This window comes from Schistocerca cancellata, chromosome 6, assembly GCF_023864275.1.
Source record: "Schistocerca cancellata isolate TAMUIC-IGC-003103 chromosome 6, iqSchCanc2.1, whole genome shotgun sequence".
In the NCBI taxonomy this organism is placed as follows: domain Eukaryota; kingdom Metazoa; phylum Arthropoda; class Insecta; order Orthoptera; family Acrididae; genus Schistocerca; species Schistocerca cancellata.
The window spans coordinates 77,559,591-77,585,178 of record NC_064631.1 but is presented as its reverse complement, the minus strand read 5'-3'; the positions used below and the strand labels follow the sequence as shown (position 1 = coordinate 77,585,178).

The window sequence follows — 25,588 nt, the reverse complement described above, 5'->3', positions numbered from 1 at the left end:
ACTCACGTGTTACACAAAGTGCAGCCAGCTTCATCAGGTTAAGACAGCCAGTCCACAGTGACGGGTAACCGAAAGGCACGCGTTTACACACGCCGGCTGGCGTTAGGTCTGAAACAGGATACGTAATGAATGCTATAAAGAAAAGTACGTAGCTGCTGGACTACTTAACTTTAATCCATCATTTGTATATAGCATTCTGGATGATACAAGTATGACTCTCTCTAGAAATGGTTAATGGCGCCTTGCTAGGTCGTAGAATTAGCTGAAGGCTATTCTAACTATCTCTCGGGAAATGAGAGAAAGGCTTCGTCAGTGTAGTCGCTATCAAAGTCGTCCGTACAACTGGGGCGAGTCCTAGTACATCTCTCTAGACCTGCCGTGTGGTGGCGCTCGGTCTGCAATTACTGACAGTGGCGACACGCGGGTCCGACATGTACTAATGGACGGCGGCCGATTTAAAGCTACCACCTAGCAAGTGTGGTGTCTGGCGGTGACACCACAGTTAATCAGTGCGATGATCAATTCCGTCCGCTGGACTGGGCAACGGGCACCACAAACCGTCATTGTTCCATTTGAAAATGGGTCCCAGCTTCTCGTGCCGCCCTCTGTTGTATAAACAAAATCGCATAACCGTCCAAAGTAAAAAAAAGTTAGGGGGGCACACAGACACACTACGCTTCAGATATCAGCCGGAAAGAACGGAACTTACTGTGAAGTGTTACATACGTCGGCGAGTCCCCATCCAGCTCGCTGATGGCTCCACGTCTCGCTAAGCCGCCCCTTTCTAACTACTGTGTTTGCGTTGACTAAAGCGCCGTAGTCGCCTTGGAAATAGCAGAATGAAGAAGGCGGTGCCTATGCACAGCAACTTGCCAGCTCTTCCACAATTTTTTGCAGAGGCCAACAGCTTTATTAGTGACTGACTGCCGGCTTCCGAAATCCGTCCGTGAAGGTTCAGTAGGCACTACCTGCATGCCGCAAGCATTTGCAGTCGACTTTGGTGAGTTCCAGGTAGCTCCACGAAATTATGTGACATTGAGCCCTTCCAGCCAGGCAGGGTCAGCAGCAGAATTCAGGCGTTTCTTCCTACAAGCTAACTTCATTCGCTGCGAGGTGCTGCTGCCTGCCAGGTCTTCCAGAAGGGTTTCCTCAACAGTTCCTGGTGATCACCAGAGCACTGAACAATTCGCCCTTGAGCCAGCCACCTCGGCCTCCACAGCAGCACGCTGAGGAGAGAACAGTCCGTCACTCTGAGGCTACCGACCGCCCCAGATATCAGTCTGTGGCGTCCACAGCATCCACGGGAAGAACACGCAGGTGCGGCCACGAAGTTATAATGTGTTAATGTAAGAATAGAATAGATGCTGAATGATGAATGCATGCAGCTTGCCGCTAACTTTGTCTAATGTTTTGTATGTATAGACGTGTATCTGTTGCCTTTAAGATCCCTTCACTTTCACACATAAATCTATACAGTAAAGTAAGAGCCTCCCGTTTTCTCTTTAGGCTGATCCGTGATAAGACAGGCGAAAAGTTAGACTAATGGAGGCTTATGAGTATTTTCTCTAATTTCATTCGCTCTCTCTCTCTCTCTCTCTCTCTCTCTCCTTTATCTATGTACAGTTTTAAATATAATATTTCATTAAGTGAAATCAGCTCAATAGAATCTCTGGTGGAGCCCTTCGTCTTAGTATTCAGCGGCTGGCTTGCTGTAAAAGATCTTTACATTTATTATTATTGTTAAGCGCTGCATTCAGTTGGGAAAATCGATCGTTTGAACAATTCGTTCCTTTTACGACAGATTTCGAATTCCAGATGTGTACGAAGCCTTTTTGGACGATTTAACAGAGACTCGGTGATTGCAGGCTCTCTTCGACACAGCTGAAACTTCCCCACTAATTACAGGGCCAACGCGATCATCAATGATTCAGACAAAGAACTCATTCGTTCATTCACTCCAGAATAAAAGGGGTCACAAACCTTATTTATGAAGGAAATTGTATATTCAATCCATCTCCATTACATGTCCAGATCTCTGTTGGTTCCAAGTCTTAATTATTTTCCGTTACAATTTCTTTCTCTCTCTTCAAATAACCCGCTAGTGGCACAAATGTTAATAGCTCGCTTTAGCGAGAAGAAAAGCAAATATGTCTCTTTTAGAACCTCGTCAATCTTTCAACAGATACTCCCGAAGCTGTCCTAGTTACCAGTCTAACAACCATGGAGAATACATACATGTATCTCTGTTATTCCAAAGAATAAACGTACTAGAAAATACTTTGGCGTCGACGAGCTGTCGCCGCATATGTTACTAGAAAATCAGATCAGATACTTTTCCAAAGTAAATAAATGTGGATGGTTTGATTGACAATGATTAATTGGTGCGTGGTAGATGGTAATTTTCCGTGGGGAGATTACAAAGTGAAACATTGGAAACGCACAGAGCACGTCTAAATCATCACATTTTATGTCCCAGATTCTCTTAACTAATAATGAATATAATTATAGTCTATTTATCGCTGACAGGAATTAAAAATTTCTTACTTGGAAGGTGATTGTATATGTTCTGCATGGTTTGAGCAATACATTCGTGGCCGAAAAAGTTTCTCCAGAAGTTTCCAAAGGGAACTATAGGTTCCGCGTATGGCACCCCTCTGTTCCTCCAGTACCTGTAGCTACTGGAGAACCACAGGTAGAGGGCGAGCACGACCGTCGACAAGATGATGACCGATTCGGCGATCCACGAGTCCACGAGCAGCGCCATCTGCAGTCTGGAAAAAGAGAAGAAAGCGGGGAACGGCGTCAACGTCCAGTGGACTTATAACAAGGGACGCACGAAATGGAAACTAATGGTGTGGGTGAGAATGGAGTGGACAAATGGTGCTCTGCTGGAGATGGGTGAAGTTGCAGAAGGTAGCCAAATGTGTAAGTTCTTTGTTTTTAATCCTAAGGAGACGTAGCGCAGTGGCCCAGAGGCGACGATCGTTGAACGCGGCACCTAGGCGCGCCGCTCTCAGTACTCCACTGTAAGCGCTTCTCGAAGAGGCAGCCCTGCAGTGAGTGGCTTTGGAGCGGCCGGCTATTGCTGAGTCAGCATCGCCTGACAGCGTTTGGGGTCAGGTGGCCGGGGTGAAGCAGGCTGGTGGCCGGCCCACAGGCAGGTGGCTGTGACCTCGGGCCGACAAACCCAGGACCGACGGCTGTGGCGCTGCGTCCCATGGCGTCAGCTCAGCGCCGCGAGGTCCTCTGTTTGTGCCTCGGACCGTGACGCTACGGCAGGATCCTCGGCGGGGGATCTCGTGGAGACGGCGAAGGACTGAAGGCGGTCTTGTGGCTGGGTCTTTCAGACGACGGTCTCTGGCACGCAGCCTGTCTGAGTCAGCAGAGTGGCGGGCGGCGCCACGAGACAAGTCCACACACCCGGCAGGTGTCGGTCCGTATCCCTGTAGTGCCTTGCCGATAACCTAGTCAGCTGTCTCGGTGGTGTATATATACGGCCGTGTTCAATTTATAAAATTTTAAGTACAAGAACGCACCTCTTCGACCACACAACACCTCCGGCTCCTCTGCTCCCCCCCCCCTCCCCCTCACCGGCCCAATCCCATCGCGCCTTCCCACACCCGACGCCTCTCAGACCCCGTTTAGCCTCTGCCGTACCCAGGCCTTAAAAATCACAAGTGTCATGTGTCGAAATTATTTCTACAAAACAATGTTCTGAAAGTCAGGTTTTTAAAAAACAACCTCATATAAACAAGCCACCAAAACGACAAGCTTTAATATAAACAAGATTTCGTGAAAGCACATTACACAGATGCTCATGTTCAAACACTCCTGAAGTTACTTATTACATCTACATATCTGTATCTCCATAGACACTCCGCAAACCACCGTACGGTGCCTGGCGGAGGGTACCCTGTGCCACTGCTACTGATTTCCTTTCCTGTTGCACTCGCAAACAGAGCGAGGGAGACTATATGACTCTCTATGAGCCCTAATTTCTCATATCTTATCTTAGTGATTCGTTTGGCAATCAGCTTCAAATACCGCTTCTCTCCTCAATAGTGTTTCTCAAAAAGAACTGCGCCTTCCTTCCAGGGATACTCATTTGAGTTGTTCGAACCTACCGGTGACAAATCTAGCAGCCCACCTCTGAATTACTTCGATATCTTCCTTCAATCCGACCTGGTGCGGCTCCCAAACACTCCAGCAGTCTTCAAGGACTGTATGCAGCCTCCTTTACAGATGAATCACTCTTTTCTACAGTTCTCCCAATAAACCGAAGTTGACCGTTCGCCCTCCCTACCACAGTTCTCACATGCTCGTCCCACCCCACATCGCTTTGCAACGTTACATCCAGGTGTTTAAAATACATGACTGTTTCAAGTAGGACACTAGTACTACTCTATCTGAACATTACGGGTGTGACCGTGCTATTCATCCGCATCAATTTACATTTTTCCACATTTGGGGCCGGCTGCCATTCATCCCACCAACTGAAAATTTTGTCTAAGTCTCTTGTATCTTCCTACAGTCACTCAACTTCGACACCTTACCGTACACCACGGCATCATTAGCAAACAACCGCAGCTCACTGACACACTTGACACAAGACGTCGCCATTCTACCAGATCGCGGATGTTGCTGGCGGTCTTAAACGTTGACACGAAGTCTAGCGATTTGAACCAATCATAACTTTGGAACGAAGCTCAAGTTGTGAACAGAACCGCCCCTCCCCCCTTCCACACACACACACACACACACACACACACACACACACACGCACACTATCATGCCTCTTCTCATCCCACCGACGTTCATCACCCTTTGTCACGTTCACTGGTGCCGGTACAGCGGAAAATTATAATTACGTTGTGGTTTAATACACGTGTCCTATTTTCAAATTACCGGAGCCAAATTGTTCCAGAGGTTTCAAAAAACAATTACATTCGAGGTGTGTCACGGCCAAAATTAAGCTCTGTATGCGGCCGAAGGAGGTCTTTCAACGTGGATAACAAGTAATGCCTCATACATTAGCCCTTTCGAAAGTCCCTGAAGGCTCTTCATCTCCCGCAGAGATTGCTGTTGAGCAAGACGTCGGTATGTCACAACGCTACATTGGTTGGCTGTAACCCGTACCGTCACACTGTCAACGATAAAAAAAGATTTAATCCTCATTTCAGCTTAGACAAGCTTTATATCTGGTGATAAGCTCACCATAAAGCTGTATCACCTGAATCTACGTATGGGCTGGAAAATAAACGGCAGTCAATTACTTGGGTGTTCTGAGATAAACCAACCTCGAAAAAAGTGCTCCCTTATGAAGACTTCCATCAAAATGACTACCTCTGTTCCTTTGGTTACGCTAATCATGCCTTCACCGTTCCCTTAGACAGTCGAACAATAGTTAGCGCTAAATGTTATGTACATACTATGATATAGGTGGTGCCTACCATAAATAAATACGCAGAGTGTAATGGGTATTAGTTGGTTGGTTGGTTTGGGGAAGGAGACCAGACAGCGTGGTCATCGGTCTCATCGGATTAGGGAAGCATTGGGAAGGAAGTCGGCCGTGCCCTTTCAGAGGAACCATCCCGGCATTTGCCTGGAGCGATTTAGGGAAATCACGGAAAACCTAAATCAGGATGGCCGGACGCGGGATTGAACCGTCGTCCTCCCGAATGCGAATCCAGTGTCTACCCACTGCGCCACCCCGCTCGGTAACGGGTATAAGTATAGACATTTTTACATGTTGTACCTTAATACATACGCACGCAATATGTTGTTTATGTTTCTCTGTGTCAAACATTCGTCCCATAAGCACATTACAAAATTTACGATCTGACGCTTTCTGCAAAGCGTAACTGCACCACCAAGTGGACTGCTCCTTCAGTATAGACCAACCGTTTTGCGTCAACACGTCGACATTGTAACATCTGACCTGCTGCCCAGAGGAAAATAAGCATTAATGGCTTACTGATGCAACACGTACTCGGAGATACTAGCCAACCTAAAAACATATAACTTGTAATAGCTATAATTTTTAGTCTGCAAATGATGTAAATACTGATGTAATGGTGTTTGCTACACAGTCCTCAGTCACCAATAGAAATTTGTTGCACTTATACCTGTTACACCCTATATGTAATAACTACAGCGGAAATTTATATAACAATTTAAATGTGGTTAGTTCAAGACATTAAAGCTCTTAAAGTTCTGCACCGATTGCTTCGAAATTATGACGCAACAGTGCATTCGAATGTAGGCATATTTTATTCATCTACTTTTCATATACACTCCTGGAAATGGAAAAAAGAACACATTGACACCGGTGTGTCAGACCCACCATACTCGCTCCGGACACTGCGAGAGGGCTGTACAAGCAATGATCACACGCACGGCACAGCGGACACACCAGGAACCGCGGTGTTGGCCGTCGAATGGCGCTAGCTGCGCGGCATTTGTGCACCGCCGCCGTCAGTGTCAGCCAGTTTGCCGTGGCATACGGAGCTCCATCGCAGTCTTTAACACTGGTAGCATGCCGCGACAGCGTGGACCTGAACCGTATGTGCAGTTGACGGACTTTGAGCGAGGGCGTATAGTGGGCATGCGAGAGGCCGTGTGGACGTACCGCCGAATTGCTCAACACGTGGGGCGTGAGGTCTCCACAGTACATCGATGTTGTCGCCAGTGGTCGGCGGAAGGTGCACGTGCCCGTCGACCTGGGACCGGACCGCAGCGAGGCACGGATGCACGCCAAGACCGTAGGATCCTACCCAGTGCCATAGGGGACCGCACCGCCACTTCCCAGCAAATTAGGGACACTGTTGCTCCTGGGGTATCAGCGAGGACCATTCGCAACCGTCTCCATGAAGCTGGGCTACGGTCCCGCACACAGGTCGTCTTCGGCTCACGCCCCAACATCGTGCAGCCCGCCTCCATTGGTGTCGCGACAGGCGTGAATGGAGGGACGAATGGAGACGTGTCGTCTTCAGCGATGAGAGTCGCTTCTGCCTTGGTGCCAATGATGGTCGTATGCGTGTTTGGCGCCGTGTAGGTGAGCGCCACAATCAGGACTGCATACGACCGAGGCACACAGGGCCAACACCCGGTATCATGGTGTGGGGAGCGATCTCCTACACTGGCCGTACACCACTGGTGATCGTCGAGGGGACACTGAATAGTGCACGGTACATCCAAACCGTCATCGAACCCATCGTTCTACCATTCCTAGACCGGCAAGGGAACTTGCTGTTCCAACAGGACAATGCACGTCCGCATGTATCCCGTGCCACCCAACGTGCTCTAGAAGGTGTAAGTCAACTACCCTGGCCAGCAAGATCTCCGGATCTGTCCCCCATTGAGCATGTTTGGGACTGGATGAAGCGTCGTCTCACGCGGTCTGCACGTCCAGCACGAACGCTGGTCCAACTGAGGCGCCAGGTGGAAATGGCATGGCAAGCCGTTCCACAGGACTACATCCAGCATCTCTACAATCGTCTCCATGGGAGAATAGCAGCCTGCATTGCTGCGAAAGGTGGATATACACTGTACTAGTGCCGACATTGTGCATGCTCTGTTGCCTGTGTCTATGTGCCTGTGGTTCTGTCAGTGTGATCATGTGATGTATCTGACCCCAGGAATGTGTCAATAAAGTTTCCCCTTCCTGGGACAATGAATTCACGGTGTTCTTATTTCAATTTCGAGGAGTGTATATGTTCTGCATGGTTTGAGCAATACATTAGTGGCCGAAAAAGTTTCTCCAGAAGTTTCCAAAGGGAACTATAGGTTCCGCGTACAGCACCCCTCTGTTCCTCCAGTACCAGTAGCTACTGGAGAACCACAGGTAGAGGGCGAGCACGACGGTCGATAAGACGATGACCGATTCGGCGATCCACGAGTCCACGAGCAGCGCCATCCGCAGTCTGGAAAAAGAGAAGAAAGCGGGGAACTGCGTCAACGTCCAGTGGACTTATAACAAAGGACGCACGAAATGGAAAGTAATGGTGTGGGTGAGAATGGAGTGGACAAATGGTGCTCTGCTGGAGATGGGTGAAGGTGCAGAAGGTAGCCAAATGTTGTGTAAGTTCTTTGTTTTTAATCCTAAGGAGACGAAGCGCAATGGCCCAGAGGCGACGATCGTTGAACGCGGCACCTAGGCGCGCCGGTCTCAGTACTCCACTGTAAGCGCTTCTCGAAGAGGCAGCCCTGCAGTGAGTGGCTTTGGAGCGGCCGGCTATTGCTGAGTCAGCATCGCCTGACAGCGTTTGGGGTCAGGTGGCCGGGGTGAAGCAGGCTGGTGGCCGGCCCACAGGCAGGTGGCTGTGACCTCGGGCCGACAAACCCAGGACCGACGGCTGTGGCGCTGCGTCCCATGGCGTCAGCTCAGCGCCGCGAGGTCCTCTGTTTGTGCCTCCGACCGTGACGCTACGGCAGGATCCTCGGCGGGGGGTCTCGTGGAGACGGCGAAGGACTGAAGGCGGTCTCGTGGCTGGGTCTTTCAGACGACGGTCTCTGGCACGCAGCCTGTCTGAGTCAGCAGAGTGGCGGGCGGCGCCACGAGACAAGCCCACACACCCGGCAGGTGTCGGTCCGTATCCCTGTAGTGCCTTGCCGATAACCTAGTCAGCTGTCTCGGTGGTGTATATATATACGGCCGTGTTTAATTTATAAAATTTTAAGTACAAGAACGCACCTCTTCACCACACAACACCTCCAGCTCCTCTGCTCCCCCCCCCCCCCTCCACCGGCACAATCCCATCGCGCCTTCCCACACCCGACGCCTCCCAGACCCCGTTCAGCCTCTGCCGCACCCAGGCCTTAAAAATCACAAGTGTCATGTGTCGAAATTACACTCCTGGAAATTGAAATAAGAACACCGTGAATTCATTGTCCCAGGAAGGGGAAACTTTATTGACACATTCCTGGGGTCAGATACATCACATGATCACACTGACAGAACCACAGGCACATAGACACAGGCAACAGAGCATGCACAATGTCGGCACTAGTACAGTGTATATCCACCTTTCGCAGCAATGCAGGCTGCTATTCTCCCATGGAGACGATCGTAGAGATGCTGGATGTAGTCCTGTGGAACGGCTTGCCATGCCATTTCCACCTGGCGCCTCAGTTGGACCAGCGTTCGTGCTGGAAGTGCAGACCGCGTGAGACGACGCTTCATCCAGTCCCAAACAAGCTCAATGGGGGACAGATCCGGAGATCTTGCTGGCCAGGGTAGTTGACTTACACCTTCTAGAGCACGTTGGGTGGCACGGGATACATGCGGACGTGCATTGTCCTGTTGGAACAGCAAGTTCCCTTGCCGGTCTAGGAATGGTAGAACGATGGGTTCGATGACGGTTTGGATGTACCGTGCACTATTCAGTATCCCCTCGACGATCACCAGTGGTGTACGGCCAGTGTAGGAGATCGCTCCTGTGTGCCTCGGTCGTATGCAGTCCTGATTGTGGCGCTCACCTGCACGGCGCCAAACACGCATACGACCATCATTGGCACCAAGGCAGAAGCGACTCTCATCGCTGAAGACGACACGTCTCCATTCGTCCCTCCATTCACGCCTGTCGCGACACCACTGGAGGCGGGCTGCACGATGTGGGGGCGTGAGCGGAAGACGGCCTAACGGTGTGCGGGACCGTAGCCCAGCTTCATGGAGACGGTTGCGAATGGTCCTCGCCGATACCCCAGGAGCAACAGTGTCCCTAATTTGCTGGGAAGTGGCGGTGCGGTCCCCTACGGCACTGCGTAGGATCCTACGGTCTTGGCGTGCATCCGTGCGTCGCTGCGGTCCGGTCCCAGGTCGACGGGCACGTGCACCTTCCGCCGACCACTGGCGACAACATCGATGTACTGTGGAGACCTCACGCCCCACGTGTTGAGCAATTCGGCGGTACGTCCACCCGGCCTCCCACATGCCCACTATACGCCCTCGCTCAAAGTCCGTCAACTGCACATACGGTTCACGTCCACGCTGTCGCGGCATGCTACCAGTGTTAAAGACTGCGATGGAGCTCCGTATGCCACGGCAAACTGGCTGACACTGACGGCGGCGGTGCACAAATGCTGCACAGCTAGCGCCGTTCGACGGCCAACACCGCGGTTCCTGGTGTGTCCGCTGTGCCGTGCGTGTGATCATTGCTTGTACAGCCCTCTCGCAGTGTCCGGAGCAAGTATGGTGGGTCTGACACACCGGTGTCAATGTGTTCTTTTTTCCATTTCCAGGAGTGTATTTCTACAAAACAATGTTCTGAAAGTCAAGTTTTTAAAAAACAACCTCATATAAACAAGCCACCAAAACGACAAGCTTTAATATAAACAAGATTTCGTGAAAGCACATTACACAGATGCTCATGTTCAAACACTCCTTAGGTTACTTATTACATCTACATATCTGCATCTCCATAGGCACTCCGCAAACCACCGTGCGGTGGCTGGCGGAGGGTACCCTGTGCCACTGCTACTAATTTCCTTTCCTGTTGCACTCGCAAACAGAGCGAGGGAGAAACAACAATCTATATGACTCTCTATGAGCCCTAATTTCTCATATCTTATCTTAGTGATTCGTTCGGCAATCAGCTTCAAATACCGCTTCTCTCCTCAATAGTGTTTCTCAAAAAGAACTGCGCCTTCCCTCCAGGGATACTCATTTGAGTTGTTCGAACCTACCGGTGACAAATCTAGCAGCCCACCTCTGAATTACTTCGATATCTTCCTTCAATCCGACCTGGTGTGGCTCCCAAACACTCCAGCAGTCTTCAAGGGCTGTATGCAGCCTCCTTTACAGATGAACCACTCTTTTCTACAGTTCTCCCAATAACCCGAAGTTGACAGTTCGCCCTCCCTACCACAGTTCTCACATGCTCGTTCCAGCTCAGATCACTTTGCAACGTTACATCCAGATGTTTAAAATACATGACTGTTTCAAGTAGGACACTAGTACTACTCTATCTGAATATTACAGGTGTGACCGTGCTATTCATCCGCATAAATTTACAATTTTCACATTTGGGGCCGGCTGCCATTCATCCCACCAACTGAAAATTTTGTCTAAGTCTCTTGTATCTTCCTACAGTCACTCAACTTCGACACCTTACCGTACACCACGGCATCATTAGCAAACAACCGCAGATCATTGACACACTTTGACACAAGACGTCGCCATGCTATCAGATCGCGGATGTTGCTGGCGGTCTTAAACGTTGACACGAAGTCTAGCGATTTGAACCAATCATAACTTTGGAACGTAGCTCAAGTTGTGAACAGAACCCCCCCCCCCCCCTTCCACACACACACACACACACACACACACACACACACACACGCACACTATCATGCCTCTTCTCATCCCACCGACGTTCATCACCCTTTGTCACGTTCACTGGTGCCGGTACAGCGGCAAATTATAATTACGCTGTGGTGTCCTATTTTCAAATTACCGGAGCCAAATTGTTCCAGAGGTTTCACAAAACAATTACATCCGAGGTGTGTCACGGCCAAAATTAAGCTCTGTATGCGGCCGAAGGAGGTCTTTTAACGTGGATGACAAGGCTCATACATTAGCCCTTTCGAAAGTCCCTGAAGGCTCTTCATCTCTCGCAGAGCTGGGTCGCTATTGAGCAAGACGTCGGTATGTGAAAACGCTACATTGGTTGGCTGTAACCCGTACCGTCACACTGTCAACGATAAAAAAAGATTTAATCCTCATTTCAGCTTAGACAAGCTTTATATCTGGTGATAAGCTCACCATAAAGCTGTATCACCTGAATCTACGTATGGGCTGGAAAATAAACAGCAGTCAATTACTTGGGTGTTCTGAGATAAACCAACCCTGAAAAAAGTGCTCCCTTATCAAGATTTCCATCAAAATGACTACCTCTGTTCCTTTGGTTACGCTAATCATGCCTTCACCGTTCCCTTAGACAGTCGAACAATAGTTAGCGCTAAATGGTATGTACATACTATGATATAGGTGGTGCCTACCATAAATAAATACACAGGGTGTAACGGGTATAAGTATAGACATTTTTACATGTTGTACCTTAATACATACGCACACAATATGTTGTTTATGTTTCTCTGTGTCAAACATTCGTCCCATAAGCACATTACAAAATTTACGATCTGACGCTTTCTGCAAAGCGTAACTGCACCCCCAAGTGGACTGCTCCTTCAGTATAGACCAACCGTTTTGCGTCAACACGTCGACATTGTAACATCTGACCTGCTTCCCAGAGGAAAATAAATATTAATGGCTTACTGATGCAACACGTACTCGGAGATACTAGCCAACCTAAAAACATATAACTTGTAATAGCTATAATTTTTAGTCTGCAAATGATGTAAATACTGATGTAATGGTGTTTGCTACACAGTCCTCAGTCACCAATAGAAATTATTGCACTTATACCTGTTACACCCCATATGTAATAACTACAGCGGAAATTTATATAACAATTTAAATGTGGTTAGTTCAAGACATTAAAGCTCTTAAAGTTCTGCACCGATTGCTTCGAAATTATGACGCAACAGTGCATTCGAATTCAGGCATATTTTATACATCTACTTTTAATATTGTGAATAGATAAGTAATATTTGCTCTTCAAAATAATTAGAGAAAAACGTCTACAAACTTGCAATATGTTAAATATATTTTGACGTAGGGGTTACTTGTGGTCTTACTTCATGGTGTGAGATCTTCGCTTTCACTGTAGACAACAATTAAAATCATTCGCCATGTATTCGCTGTGTTACGCACTACAGTGTTAGGTGACTCCTCAGAAGGAAGTGAGTACCGGTGCACCAGTGTTTTCTAGTGAGGTACACAGATGGGAGATGTCACTTGTGGACGTTGTATTTAACCGGGCGCATAGACTGCGGCATCTGAATTAAGTACATGTTGCAAGGGTGGTCTGTTTGAAGCAAAAAGGATGAACGTTCTGTGATGTTGCTGCAGGTGCCAATGCTCTCAGCGTGTCATCCATAGGTTGTGGACATGGTATAGGGAGAAAGGTCAATGCACAAGGCTATTTGGGTAAGCTTACACACCCGGAAACTTCTCCATTAGGCGTCAAACGTTGTCATCCACAAATTTCTTTGCATAGGGACAACGTGGAACTCGAAGAGTCTTGCAAATCAGTGTATCGAGTATACCAAATTTCGGGCATTGCCTCTCACCACGTACGAGGCAGTGGTCGATGGCCTTCACTTAGCTACCAAGAGCAACGGCGTTTGTGTACAGTTGTCAGTGCCAATAGACAAGCTCAGAAATGACCGCAGAAATAAATGTGGGACATACGAGGTACGTGTCCGTTACGACAGTGCAGCGAAATTTGGCGTTAATGGGCTATGGCAGCAGACTACGGACGCACGTACTTTTTCTTACAATACGACATCGCCTGCAGCGCCTCTCCTGGGCTCTTGACCAAATCAGTGGGATCCTAGACTACTGGAAAACAGTGGCTTGGGGAGATGGGTCCCGATTTCAGCTGATAAGAGCTGATGGTAGGGATCGAGTGTTGTGCAGATCCCACAAAGCCACGGACACAAGTTATCAAGACACTGTGCAAGCTTGTGGTAGCTCCGTATGGGTGTGGGCGATGTTTACATGGAATGAACTGTGTCCTCTGGTCCAACTGTACCGATCATTGAGTGGAAATGGTTATGTTAGTCTACTTGGAGACCATTTTCAGCCATTCGTGGACTTTGTGTTCCCAAACAACGATGGAATTTTTATGGCTGACTACGCCCGTGCCTCCAGTCCACAGTTGTTCGCGTTTTGTTTGAAGAACATTCTTGGACGAATTGAGCGAATGATTTGGCCACCCTGATCTCTCTACACGAATCCCATCGAACGCTTATGGCACGTAATCGAGAGATCAGCTGGTGCTCAAAATCTTGCGCCAGAAACATTTTCGAAATTAATAGACGGCTATAGAAGCCGTATTGCTCAGTATTTTTCTATCAGATTTCCAACAACTTGTTGACTCAATTCCACCTCCTACTGCTGCACAAAATCGGTCAAAAGGCAGTCCGACACGATATTAGAGGATACCCTACGACTTTTGGCACCTCGGACTATAATCCCTGCAGTGATCCGTGGTTTTTTACGTGGTTGTTTCATGTCCTTTCTTGATTAATTTATAAGGAAAACTTTTTCAAATAATGACACGAATTTACCATGGAATAGATTAAATTTTATGTTAGCATTTGATTCATTATACATTTTATCCTAGAACATCTCTTGTAAACTATTCTTAAATGCGTTATCAATTATTCGAAATGGTTTCCACTGACACGTATGAATACTGTAGGTCATTGTCTTATTTATCCTAACTATCTGTGCGTCTTGATGTGAGAGAGCATTTGTTACTGACCTCCACCAAAGTAGACATTATCAGTTAGGGTCCTACTGTCTTCACCCATAATCGCCTTCCGCCTCGACGTCCACGACTTTACTTGTAACGAGAACGTAGAATGAAAAGTGGGAGCACTGGTGTTAAATACTGATATGGTAGATGTACCGCAGAGGGTACTGGTAGCCGAACGCACACCGACCTGTAACGGGCGAGCAGCCTCTGGTATCTGGGCCGGCGGTGGCGGCTGCACTGTCCGGGGTCTGAACTGCACCGCAGTTGCCGAGAGGAGACTGTCCTGCCGTCACCCGAAAACCGCGTTTAAATCTACAGGGTGTTTCAAAAATGACCGGTATATTTGAAACGGCAATAAAAACTAAACGAGCAGCGATAGAAATACACCGTTTGTTGCAATATGCTTGGGACAATAGTACATTTTCAGGCGGACAAACTTTCGAAATTACAGTAGTTACAATTTTCAATGCTGATGGCGCAGCAAGTGATGTGAAAGATATAGAAGACAACTCAGTCTGTGGGTGCGCCATTCTGTACGTCGTCTTTCTGCTGCAAGCGTGTGCTGTTCACAACGTGCAAGTGTGCTGTGGACAACATGGTTTATTCCTTAGAACAGAGGATTTTTCTGGTGTTGGAATTCCACCGCCTAGAACACAGTGTTGTTGCAACAAGACGAAGTTTTCAACGGAGGTTTAATGTAACCAAAGGACCGAAAAGCGATACAATAAAGGATCTGTTTGAAAAATTTCAACGGACTGGGAACGTGACGGATGAACGTGCTGCAAAGGTAGGGCGACCGCGTACGGCAACCACAGAGGGCAACGCGCAGCTAGTGCAGCAGGTGATCCAACAGCGGCCTCGGGTTTCCGTTCGCCGTGTTGCAGCTGCGGTCCAAATGACGCCAACGTCCACGTATCGTCTCATGCGCCAGAGTTTACACCTTTATCCATACAAAATTCAAACACGGCAACCTCTCAGCGCCGCTACCATTGCTGCACGAGAGACATTCGCTAACGATATAGTGCACAGGATTGATGACGGCGATATGCATGTGGGCAGCATTTGGTTTACTGACGAAGCTTATTTTTACCTGGAAGGCTTCGTCAATGAACAGAACTGGCGCATATGGGGAACCGAAAAGCCACATGTTGCAGTCCCATCGTCCCTGCATCCTCAAAAAGTACTGGTCTGGGCCGCCATTTCTTCCAAAGGTATCATTGGCCCATTTTTCAGATCCGAAACGATTACTGCATCACGCTATCTGGACATTCTTCGTGAATTTCTGGCGGTACAAACTGCCTTAGACGACACTGCGAACACCTCGTGGTTTATGCAAGATGGTGCCCGGCCACATCGCACGGCCGACGTCTTTAATTTCCTGAATGAATATTTCGATGATCGTGTGATTGTTTTTGGGCTATCCGAAACATACAGGAGGCGGCGTGGATTGGCCTCCCTATTCGCCAGACATGAACCCCTGTGACTTCTTTCTGTGGAGACTCTTGAAAGACCAGGTGTACCGCCAGAATCCAGAAACAATTGAACAGCTGAAGCAGTACATCTCATCTGCATGTGAAGCCATTCCGCCAGACACGTTGTCAAAGGTTGCGGGTAATTTCATTCAGAGACTACGCCATATTATTGCTACGCATGGTGGATATGTGGAAAATATCGTACTATAGAGTTTCCCAGACCGCAGCGCCATCTGTTGTTGAAAATTGTAACTACTCTAAATTCGAAAGTTTGTCTGCCTGAAAATGTACTGTTGTCCCAAGCATATTGCAACAAACGGTGTATTTCTATCGCTGCTCGTTTAGTATTTATTGCCGTTTCGAATATACCGGTCATTTTTGAAACACCCTGTAGGAGGACGTGGCGTGCATCGTGACGCATCAGACACCGCCTGCGATAACGGTGGCGGATCCACATCAAGCCCAGAGTACGTTTGCCAGTCACCCACGCGGGAAGACACTACGGGGCACGCATTCGATTATACTACGCTCTGCACGTACCTGAAATGTCGATATGAGGCTGATTTTCTTTCATTTACACATACCACACTTCGATGGCATTTGTAATAAATGTAGCGAACAGGGTCAACTCTTCCCTGCTGTAAGCTCAGTAACACACTCGACTACGCGATATCAGGCAGCGTTCTCATGACGTCACAATCGTACCGTTGCGCGGATACGTATGGACATTTCGGCGTGTTGAGCTTATTTTAAGTCTGAAACTTCTGTCGGAGCTTTAGTAGCCTGCGATGATGTCTCCAGCATTAGTAAATAAAAGTTTAAGTGGAGAAACGTGCCTTATTTTAGCTGACTTTTTGGGTTGAGCCATCGATCTTCTGTATGGGTTAATACGCCCTCCACAAATTCCTCTCCTGTGCCAATCTCTTCATCTCAAAGTAGCACTTGCACGTAACGTTCTCGGATTTATTCCAATCTGTATCCTCTTCTACCTTTTTGCCCCTCTACAGCTCCGTCAAGTATCATGGAAGTCATTCCCCGATTTCTAAACACATCTCATATCAGCCTGTCCCTTTTTTTGTCTCACTGTTTCTCAGATATGCCTCTCCTCTCCAATCCTGCGGACAACCTCATCATTTCTTACCTAACCAGTCTACATAATTTTCAACATCCTCCTATAGCATCAGATCTCAATCACTTCGATTCTCTTCTTTTCCCCTCTTCTCACAGTTTATGATTGGCTTCCATAAAATTCTGTGTACCAAAGGTACATTCTCAAAAATTTGCTCCTTGAATTAAGGCATTGTTTGACCCTAGCAAATCTCTTTTGACCAGTGCTCTCTGCCTGTGCTAATCCTCTTTATGTCCTTGCTTTGCCCATCATGTGTTATTTTGTTTTTAAGAACATCTGAATTCAGTCGACCACCGACATTTGTTTTACTATGGAGGTGGAAAAGGACGGCTGTCTTCTTTTCCTTGATGTCTTGGTCAGGAGGAAAACGGAAGGTATAGTGGGACATGCCGTTTACAGGAAGCCTACTCACTCTGACTTGTATCTGCAGGCAGACAATTGTCACCATCCGGCTACCTGTGAACACAGGGCCCACGTCATCTCGGATCCTGAGACGTTGTCGGCTGAGTTAGCCTATCTCAATGTCGTCTTTCGTCAAAATGGTTATGATGAAAGAGAGCTGAGATGTGTGTTGCGTTGTCGACCAACCGAGCAGCGAGTGTGTGATGATTATTCCGAGGTGGAAGTCTACGGCCTTTTTGCCTTACACAGGGAGCATGTCGAACAGCATTTTGCGGAAATATAATGTGAAGTATGTTTGTCGATCACCAACTACGATCAGGGTGCTTTTAGGTTCCGTAGAGAATGTCCTGGTTTACGCAAGGCGGGTGTCTACCGTTCCTCGCAGTTGTGGCGTGTTATACATAGGCTAGACTATCAGTGCTGTGGAGGACCGGCGTATTGAGCATAAGAGGCACACACGCTTACAACAACCGAGTAAATCCGCCATTGCACAACATTTTCTTGACACTGGTCCCGTCATCCTATATAATGTAGCCGGCCGGAGTGGCCGAGCGGTTCTAGGCGCTACAGTCTGGAACCGCGCGACCGCTACGGTCGCAGGTTCGAGTCCTGCCTCGGGCATGGATGTGTGTGATGTCCTTAGGTTAGTTAGGTGTAAGTAGTTTTAAGTTCTATGGGACTGATGACCTCAGAAGTTAAGTCCCATAGTGCTCAGAGCCATTTGAACCATTTTGTAATGGCACTGCTGTCTCAGTAGTTGCAGCACGAACCACTTGTAGCGGTCGATACGTGGATTCTGTTGTCCAAGGCTACGAATTAGCGCACTCTCCAATATTTGCGCCATGTGCTGAAATTCCTGATATCTGTGGACCACTTCCTGTCATTATGCTTCCGCGTGTAGGTAGCAGGGATGGACGTCCAGTGGGATGTGACAGATCTTTCTCAACGCCTACTAAGTAGTGATTTACCTCCAGAAGGAGATTCTTACTCATTGGTGTGAAGATGACCACAGTAGTGGTCGAAACCCGTCACTGTAATAAATAAAATGTGATCAAGACTGTTTTTGATAGTAAATATTTGTAACACATTGATCACTGTTCACTCCCACAATGTATTCAAAAATAAACACTAGAGACATATCTACACTTACAGGCTGCATTCCATTGATGTTTGTTGTTGAGCAGCGCACTGAGGATGACACCAAGATACTTGCCTGTACTCGTCCATTGTACGATTGAGCCAAAGGGGGTGATGCCCATTTTGGCTGGCGGAAGTCGTTTTCTTGAGTAGCAGAGCGTGACTCTTACAAGGGAAACTCCCCATCAAACACCCGTCAGATTTACTGGTAAGATGGCCCGTTGGACAGCGCGTTAAAAACAGAACATAGATCAAGCATGAAAACAGGATGAATGTGTACTGAACTGTGATAAAAAAAAATCAAAATACGAGTATAAACAGTGAACGGTCCGACCTTAACAAGTACAACAGTGAGAAACGCGGAAGAGCCATAGCGTTGTCGTTAAGCGGTCACGGTGTTAGACCGCAAAGTGGACGAACCGTGTCGAAACCTCCCTCGTGTAATTTTCTTTATTTTGTTTTCAAAACATTATGAACTGTCCGTCCAGTCATTGAAATGTTTGTGCTGTTTCTGTAATCTTGCCAGTTGTCACACTATATACCGTTTATAGAATATGAGTCATGTAGTAAGAATACTTTGCCGTCACAAGTAAACGTGATGAGGTGTAAAAGTAGGCAAGATACAACATAGACGTTTCACAGGAATGAAAACAACACATAAACGGGTCTGAACTACATCACAACAAAGGACTGCAAGAGTCAAAACTGAACGCAACTTCAAAAACATGTTCTAGCAGAGCACAAAAAAACTGTGTGATTGTGAAACTATTGCGTTCCTTTGTTGCAGCGTGTGTGATTATCATGGTTTCATCATTTACTTGGAAGTGATCGCATTCACATTGATACGAACACCGAGGTCGGGCAAGGAGGTACCCATTCTCACAAGGAAAAAACCCCATTACACACCCTCAGATTTACTGGTAAGATGGTCCATTGGATGGCGCATCACACATCCGCGTAGCGTAGCGTCGATAAGAGATTCCTATCACAAGGCACACGTACTGTCACTAATGCCGTGTATGACTTATCAGACGTGTTTTCCGGCGGAGGATCCGGTTCATTTATCGCCTTGTCGTCAAACGATTGCAGTTCTCATTCGAAAGCCACTTTATAACGTGCTACTTGCGTAGAACAAATACGAGATACTTACGTCTGGGGGTCCTTTCCTTAAACCTCACTGTTGCAAACGGACGTTACACCTTGACAGGAAAAAAAAATGTCGCTATGGAATTTGAACACGGCTCGCCCCCTTTGCAGTCCCATATCGTGGCTACTTAATCACGACGTCATGTATTTTTCAGCTTGTTCTATGTTACACTTCTTGTGCTTTTCTTTTCACCGTTCAGTATACCTTTCTCCTCTGCTCTTGATCAATGTTCAGTTTTTGACGGGCTGTCTACTAAGCCCTTTTACCGCCAAATCTGATGAGGGTACGATGCGGAGTTTCGCTTGTTAGCTGCGTAGAAGCCAATGCGCCAATCTGCTGTCCACTTGCAGAAATCACTGCGGGCCTCTGGGGGCCGTCTCTGAATCGCTTCGTAGTGGCTGAGACCACAAAGTTTTCTTAAACATACTCTTCGTTTTCTAAGTGACGTGGACTGTTTGAGTAATGACCCATGTGGAATCAGGGAATTTGCAGGCAAATGCCAGACAAGCTGGTACATTGGGATACTGAGTGACAGTTTAGACTGCTTGGCTGGTAGTTCCATTCGTGATACAAGCCACATTAAAAAAAAATGGCTCTGAGCACTATGGGACTCAACTGCTGAGGTCATTAGTCCCCTAGAACTTAGAACTAGTTAAACCTAACTAACCTAAGGACATCACAAACATCCATGCCCGAGGCAGGATTCGAGCCTGCGACCGGAGCGGTCTTGCGGTTCCAGACTGCAGCGCCTTTAACCGCACGGCCACTTCGGCCAGCCCACATTAAAGACTGACACATGTTAGTTCTATCATAATCATATGGAGAAAACAACTGAATCTGATTAGTGCACCGTTGTTACAGTGTGAGCGTGTATGTTAAATAGACACAATTTACAATAGGCACCCGCAAAGAATGCCTGCGAGAGCTGAGGTGGAGAGCGGATAAGCAGCACTTTGCCTCACTCTGGACGCTGGTCTGTTTGCAGTCAAAACCACTTCCGGATTCAAGGCACGTGACGTGGCTGTGAGATCCGGCGCAGCAATTGCTCTGCCCGTATCTGTCCTATCGGGCGCTAGTCACTGGAGCTGCTGAAATCCTGCAGGGCATTGAAAATTGCTCTCTTGAACTCATCGATTACATATTCCCATGACAGTCGTCGCACCTAGAGCAGCACTAGGAGAAATTACACAGAACATTAGACACCAGTCTACCATGGGAAAACATCCTAAAGCTGTCGAATTAAGTCACACCTGGCAGACGTTTCTGCTTCTTATGTGAGGCATGACACGATTTTCTCTCGAACATTCAAGTGCCATTTCTGCATGACAAATCCGCCGCGGAAACTCTCCTTATAAGCAGAATGTAGATGGCGTTACTCATACGTGCAGTAGCGCTGAAAATCCGTGTATCCCAGCACCCCAGTTTGACATTTGTTGCACGCTGGATGCTTTCGTGGTGCCCGAGTTTCAATTTCCGACAGTATTCAGCCTCGAATACGTACATCCTAAAATGTCGAAAGTGGTTTAATGTGAGGGTATAAATTTAATTTAAAAAGGGGCAGAAGAGAATGACTGGTGGTTAACATTCCACCGACAACGTCGTTATTAATCTCCGCACGAACTCCTATTGAACGATTGCGAAGTATATCCGCTGTGTCCTTATCAAAGAAACCAATCCAGAATTCGACTTCAGTAGTTTAGAGAAAACTACGGAAGAACTAAACCAGAATAGTGTGCTAAGGATTTGAACGTATTTCCTCCAGAAAGCAAGATTCAATCATTGTTTCTAAAAAGTAAAAAGACGTTTGGCGATGGGACTGTCACACCGTGCTGAGTGTCAAGCAATATCTACTAAGGAATTTTCATGAGGCCATGATGGGTAACTTTATTTTTCAGTAGTTATTCTGCTACTTAAAGTTCAGAAAACAGAAAGGCTAGCTATTACTTTCGTCGTTAGCGTTACAAGTGCCCCTTGTAGTCGTACAAGTATAATGACCGTCATCACAAACGAAGTTAAATTGTACGAAGTCCGTTTTTGCGGCGAGATTGATATGTAAACACTCGTAGCAAATGCTTACAATTCGCAGAAATATTCCACAACAGACACAGTTTTTGTAAGCAATGACTTACGTGTGGTAGAACAGATTTTCAGTTCATATTCTAAGAATGAAGCAACATACAATTTCATTCGAAATGATGGAAAGGAAGAACACATTTTTGTGTCCCATCATCCACAATACCCACTATAGGCGAAAGATTTAGTACAGAATTTCATAGAAAATTTATTATTTTGTATGTGAAACGAAGTCAAGGCAATGCTGCTACCGTTTGTTTACTGATATAGTATCTCTTACAGCCCCCTTTCATATAATGGGCCGAACGTTCTTCGTGAATAGAATAACAACAACATGATTCGTGACGAATCTTTGAGTGCTTGTTGTGGTGTCCTGTTAGTGATCCAGACCTCCTAGGTGTTGAGGGAATGAGATGGTGAGGTGCTACTGAATCAATCCGAAAACATCAATCCCTGGTCACCGTTCTTTAACTGACTGGGATCTTATTCCCTATGAATTACTGTTCCTATCGACAGGTACGATGTAGTTTCGCCACAGGTGTAGCCTTTCCTTTATACCAAGACAGAACTCCTTAGACCGAATAGAGTCGTCATCGCCTTTCCCCTACAACCAAACCGTGTTCACTCTATTTGAGGACTTTTCAGCTTCTGCATTCGTCTTTTCCGACTGTGGATTGGCCTCCACAGTCTAATGGTGAATCCGTATTTCACCTACAGAGTACAGTATCATGACGATATCAAGAGTGACATTTGCCCCAACTTTTTCAGATTCAGTTTTGAAATGCCCATCTTCCGGCGTTCTCGATCTGCTGTATGGAAACAAATTATGGCTATCAGTATTACACTCAGATTCTTCACACGCAGAATGCAGTTAATGAGAAACGCTAATGAAAAATTTGATACACCGCATACCGGGCTTCATAGCCTTAACACACACTTCGTCTCGATGTCGGGAAAGGTGTTCCGATTGTGAAGCGTTCCCCACATTGCCTGCTTCTTTGGTTACAACTGACATGTCACGACTACTGCCCTAGACGATAGTGATGATGATGATGATGATCATGTTATGGTGGTGAGTATAGCATAGCCTCTGGAAAAGAGTAATGTAAATTAAATTATCAAATGGCTCTGAGCGCTATGGGACTTAACATATTAGGTCATCAGTCCCCTAGAACTTAGGACTACTTAAATCTAACTAACCTAAGGACATCACACACAACCATGTCCGAGGCAGGATTCGAACCTGCGACCGTAGCAGTCCCACGGTTCCGGACTGCAGCGCCTAGAACCGCACAGGCCACCGCGGCCGGCATTCAATTATCGATATTCATCAACAATGGAAGCGCTCTCTGCGCCCTTAGATGGTCAATAATTACTATCTCTGTATCGTAGTATACGGGGTGGTCCATTGATAGTGACCTGGCCAAATATCTCACGAAATAAGCGTCAAATGAAAAAACTACAAAGACCGAAAGGGGGAAACCAGATGGCGCTATGGTTGGCCCGCTAGATGGCGCTGTCATATGTCAAATGGATTTTTAAATAGGAACCCCCATTATTATTTCATATTCGTGTAGTACTTAAAGAAATATGAATGTTTTAGTTGGACCGCTTTTCTCGCTTTGTGATAGATGGCGCTGTAATAGTCACAAACGTGTAAGTACGTGGTGTCACGTAACATTCCGCCAGTGCTGGCGGTGTCTGATTCGTGATACATTACCCGTGTTAAAATGGACCGTTTATCAATTGCGGAAAAGGTCGATATCGTGTTGACGTATGGCTGTTGTGATCAAAATGCCCAACGGGCGTGTGCTATGTAGGCTGCTCGGTATCCTGGACGACATCATCCAAGTGTCCGGACCGTTCGCCGGATAGTTACGTTATTTAAGAAAACCGGAAGTGTTAAGCCACATGTGAAACGTCAACCACGACCTGCAACAAATGATGATGCCCAAGTAAGTGTTTTACCTGCTGTCGCGGCTAATCCTCACATCAGTAGCAGACAAATTGGGGAGAAGCGGGAATTTCAAAAACGTCTTTGTTGAGAATGCTACAACAACAACATAGATTGCACCTGTACCATATTTCTATGGACCAGGAATTGCATGGCGACGACTTTGAACGTCGTGTACAGTTCTGCAACTGGGCACAAGAGAAATAACGGGACTATGACATATTTTTTGCATCCGTTCTATTTAGCGACGAAGCGTCATTCACCAACAGTGGTAACGTAAACCGGCATAATATGCACTATTGGGCAACGGAACATCCACGATGGCTGCGACAAGTGGGACATTAGCGACCTTGTCGGGTTAATGTATGGTGCGGCATTATGGGAGGAAGGATAATTGGCCCCAATTTCATCGATGGAAATCTAAATGGTGCAATGTATGCTGATTTCCTACGTAACGTTCTACCGATGTTACTACAAGATGTTTCACTGCATAAGAGAATGGCGATGCACTTCCAACATGATGGATGTCCGGCACATAGCTCGCGTGCGGTTGAAGCGGTATTGAATAGCATATTTCATGACAGGTGGATTGGTCGTCGAAGCACGTTCACCGGATCTGACGTCCCCGGATTTCTTTCTGTGGGGAAAGTTGAAGGATATTTGGTATCGTGATCCACCGACAACGCTTGACATGTGTCAGCGTATTGTCAATGCATGTGCGAACATTACGGAAAGCGAACTACTAGCTGTTGAGAGGAACGTCGTAATACTTGCTGCCAATTGGGGATTGAGGTTGACGGATATAATTTTGAGCATTAATTGCATTAAAGTGATATTTACAGGTAATCACGCTGTAACAGCTTGCGTTCTCAGAAATGATAAGTTCACAAAGGTACATGTATCACATTGGAACAACCGAAATAAAATGTTCAAACGTACCTACGTTCTGTATTTTACTTTAAAAAACCTACCTGTTACCAACCGTTCGTCTAAAATTGTGAGTCATATGTTTGTGACTATTAAAGCGCCATATATCACAAAGTGAAAAAAGTGGTCTAACTAAAACAATCATATTTCTTTACGCAGTACGCGCATATGTAATAAAAATGGGGGTCCTATTTTAAAAAAACGCAGTTGATATCCGTTTGACCTATGGCAGCGCCATCTAGCGGGCCAACCATAGCGTTTCCCCCTCCCCCTCAAGCTAGACAAGTTTCGTTCTTTGTAGTTTTTCCGTCTGACGCTTATTTCGCGAGATATTTGGTCCGGTCACGATCAATAGAGCACCTTGTATAAGAAAAGGACATTTTGTTTGTTTGTCTTCTTCTTTGTCTTCCTGGTCTTGTTGGATCTGATGTCCTATCTGACGAGCGCATAGAGATCTCGGTCTGTAAATAATTAATATAATTATCTGTAGCCTTATTATCAATTATGTTAAATATATATACAATTATTTGTGGTAGAATGTGTTTTTTGTTGGTAGCAAAATGTACCTTCTCTGACCCATGGTTCATATACGTAATAATTAAAGGCTGTCCTGGCCATTTTGTGTTGTAGCGACGACATTAATGATAAAAACGCTTTTAATAGTCATTTCTTACAAGAAGTATTAAAGATAATAATCGTAATAAATACAGAACGGCTTTCTTGTAACATTTTCCTTTTCATTTTTTAGGCCAGAGGTGCAGTTTTACGAATAATAATTTTTATTAATGTGTACGCTGCCACTGCAGATAGGCAGCTATACTGTGGCATCAAGCCTCACAGAAAAGGAAATAATTAAGCTGTTTATTTAGCTGGTTTATCTCGTAACATGAAAGAAAGATTTTTTTAAAATGCATCGTGAATAAGGCGGATGTCTTCATGTTGGAATACGTATGATATTTATGG

General features: G+C 46.6%; 2 protein-coding genes across 2 annotated transcripts in view; one reads left to right on the top strand and one right to left on the bottom strand.

Moving 5' to 3' along the window:
- The window catches only part of LOC126088150 (cytochrome P450 6k1-like), a 49,391-nt gene extending 46,790 nt beyond the window's left edge, over positions 1–2,601 (bottom strand). Inside the window, 1 exon segment of the mRNA XM_049906266.1 lies at positions 2,545–2,601. Within this exon segment, the coding sequence (XP_049762223.1) occupies positions 2,545–2,572 (28 nt within the window). The 5' untranslated portion in view covers positions 2,573–2,601.
- Positions 2,602–2,720: 119 nt separating this feature from the next.
- Positions 2,721–25,588, top strand: part of LOC126088149 (cytochrome P450 6k1-like) — a 62,549-nt gene continuing 39,681 nt past the window's right edge. The window contains exon 1 of the mRNA XM_049906265.1: positions 2,721–2,913. Within this exon, the coding sequence (XP_049762222.1) occupies positions 2,721–2,913 (193 nt within the window). The remainder of the gene's footprint in view (positions 2,914–25,588) is intronic.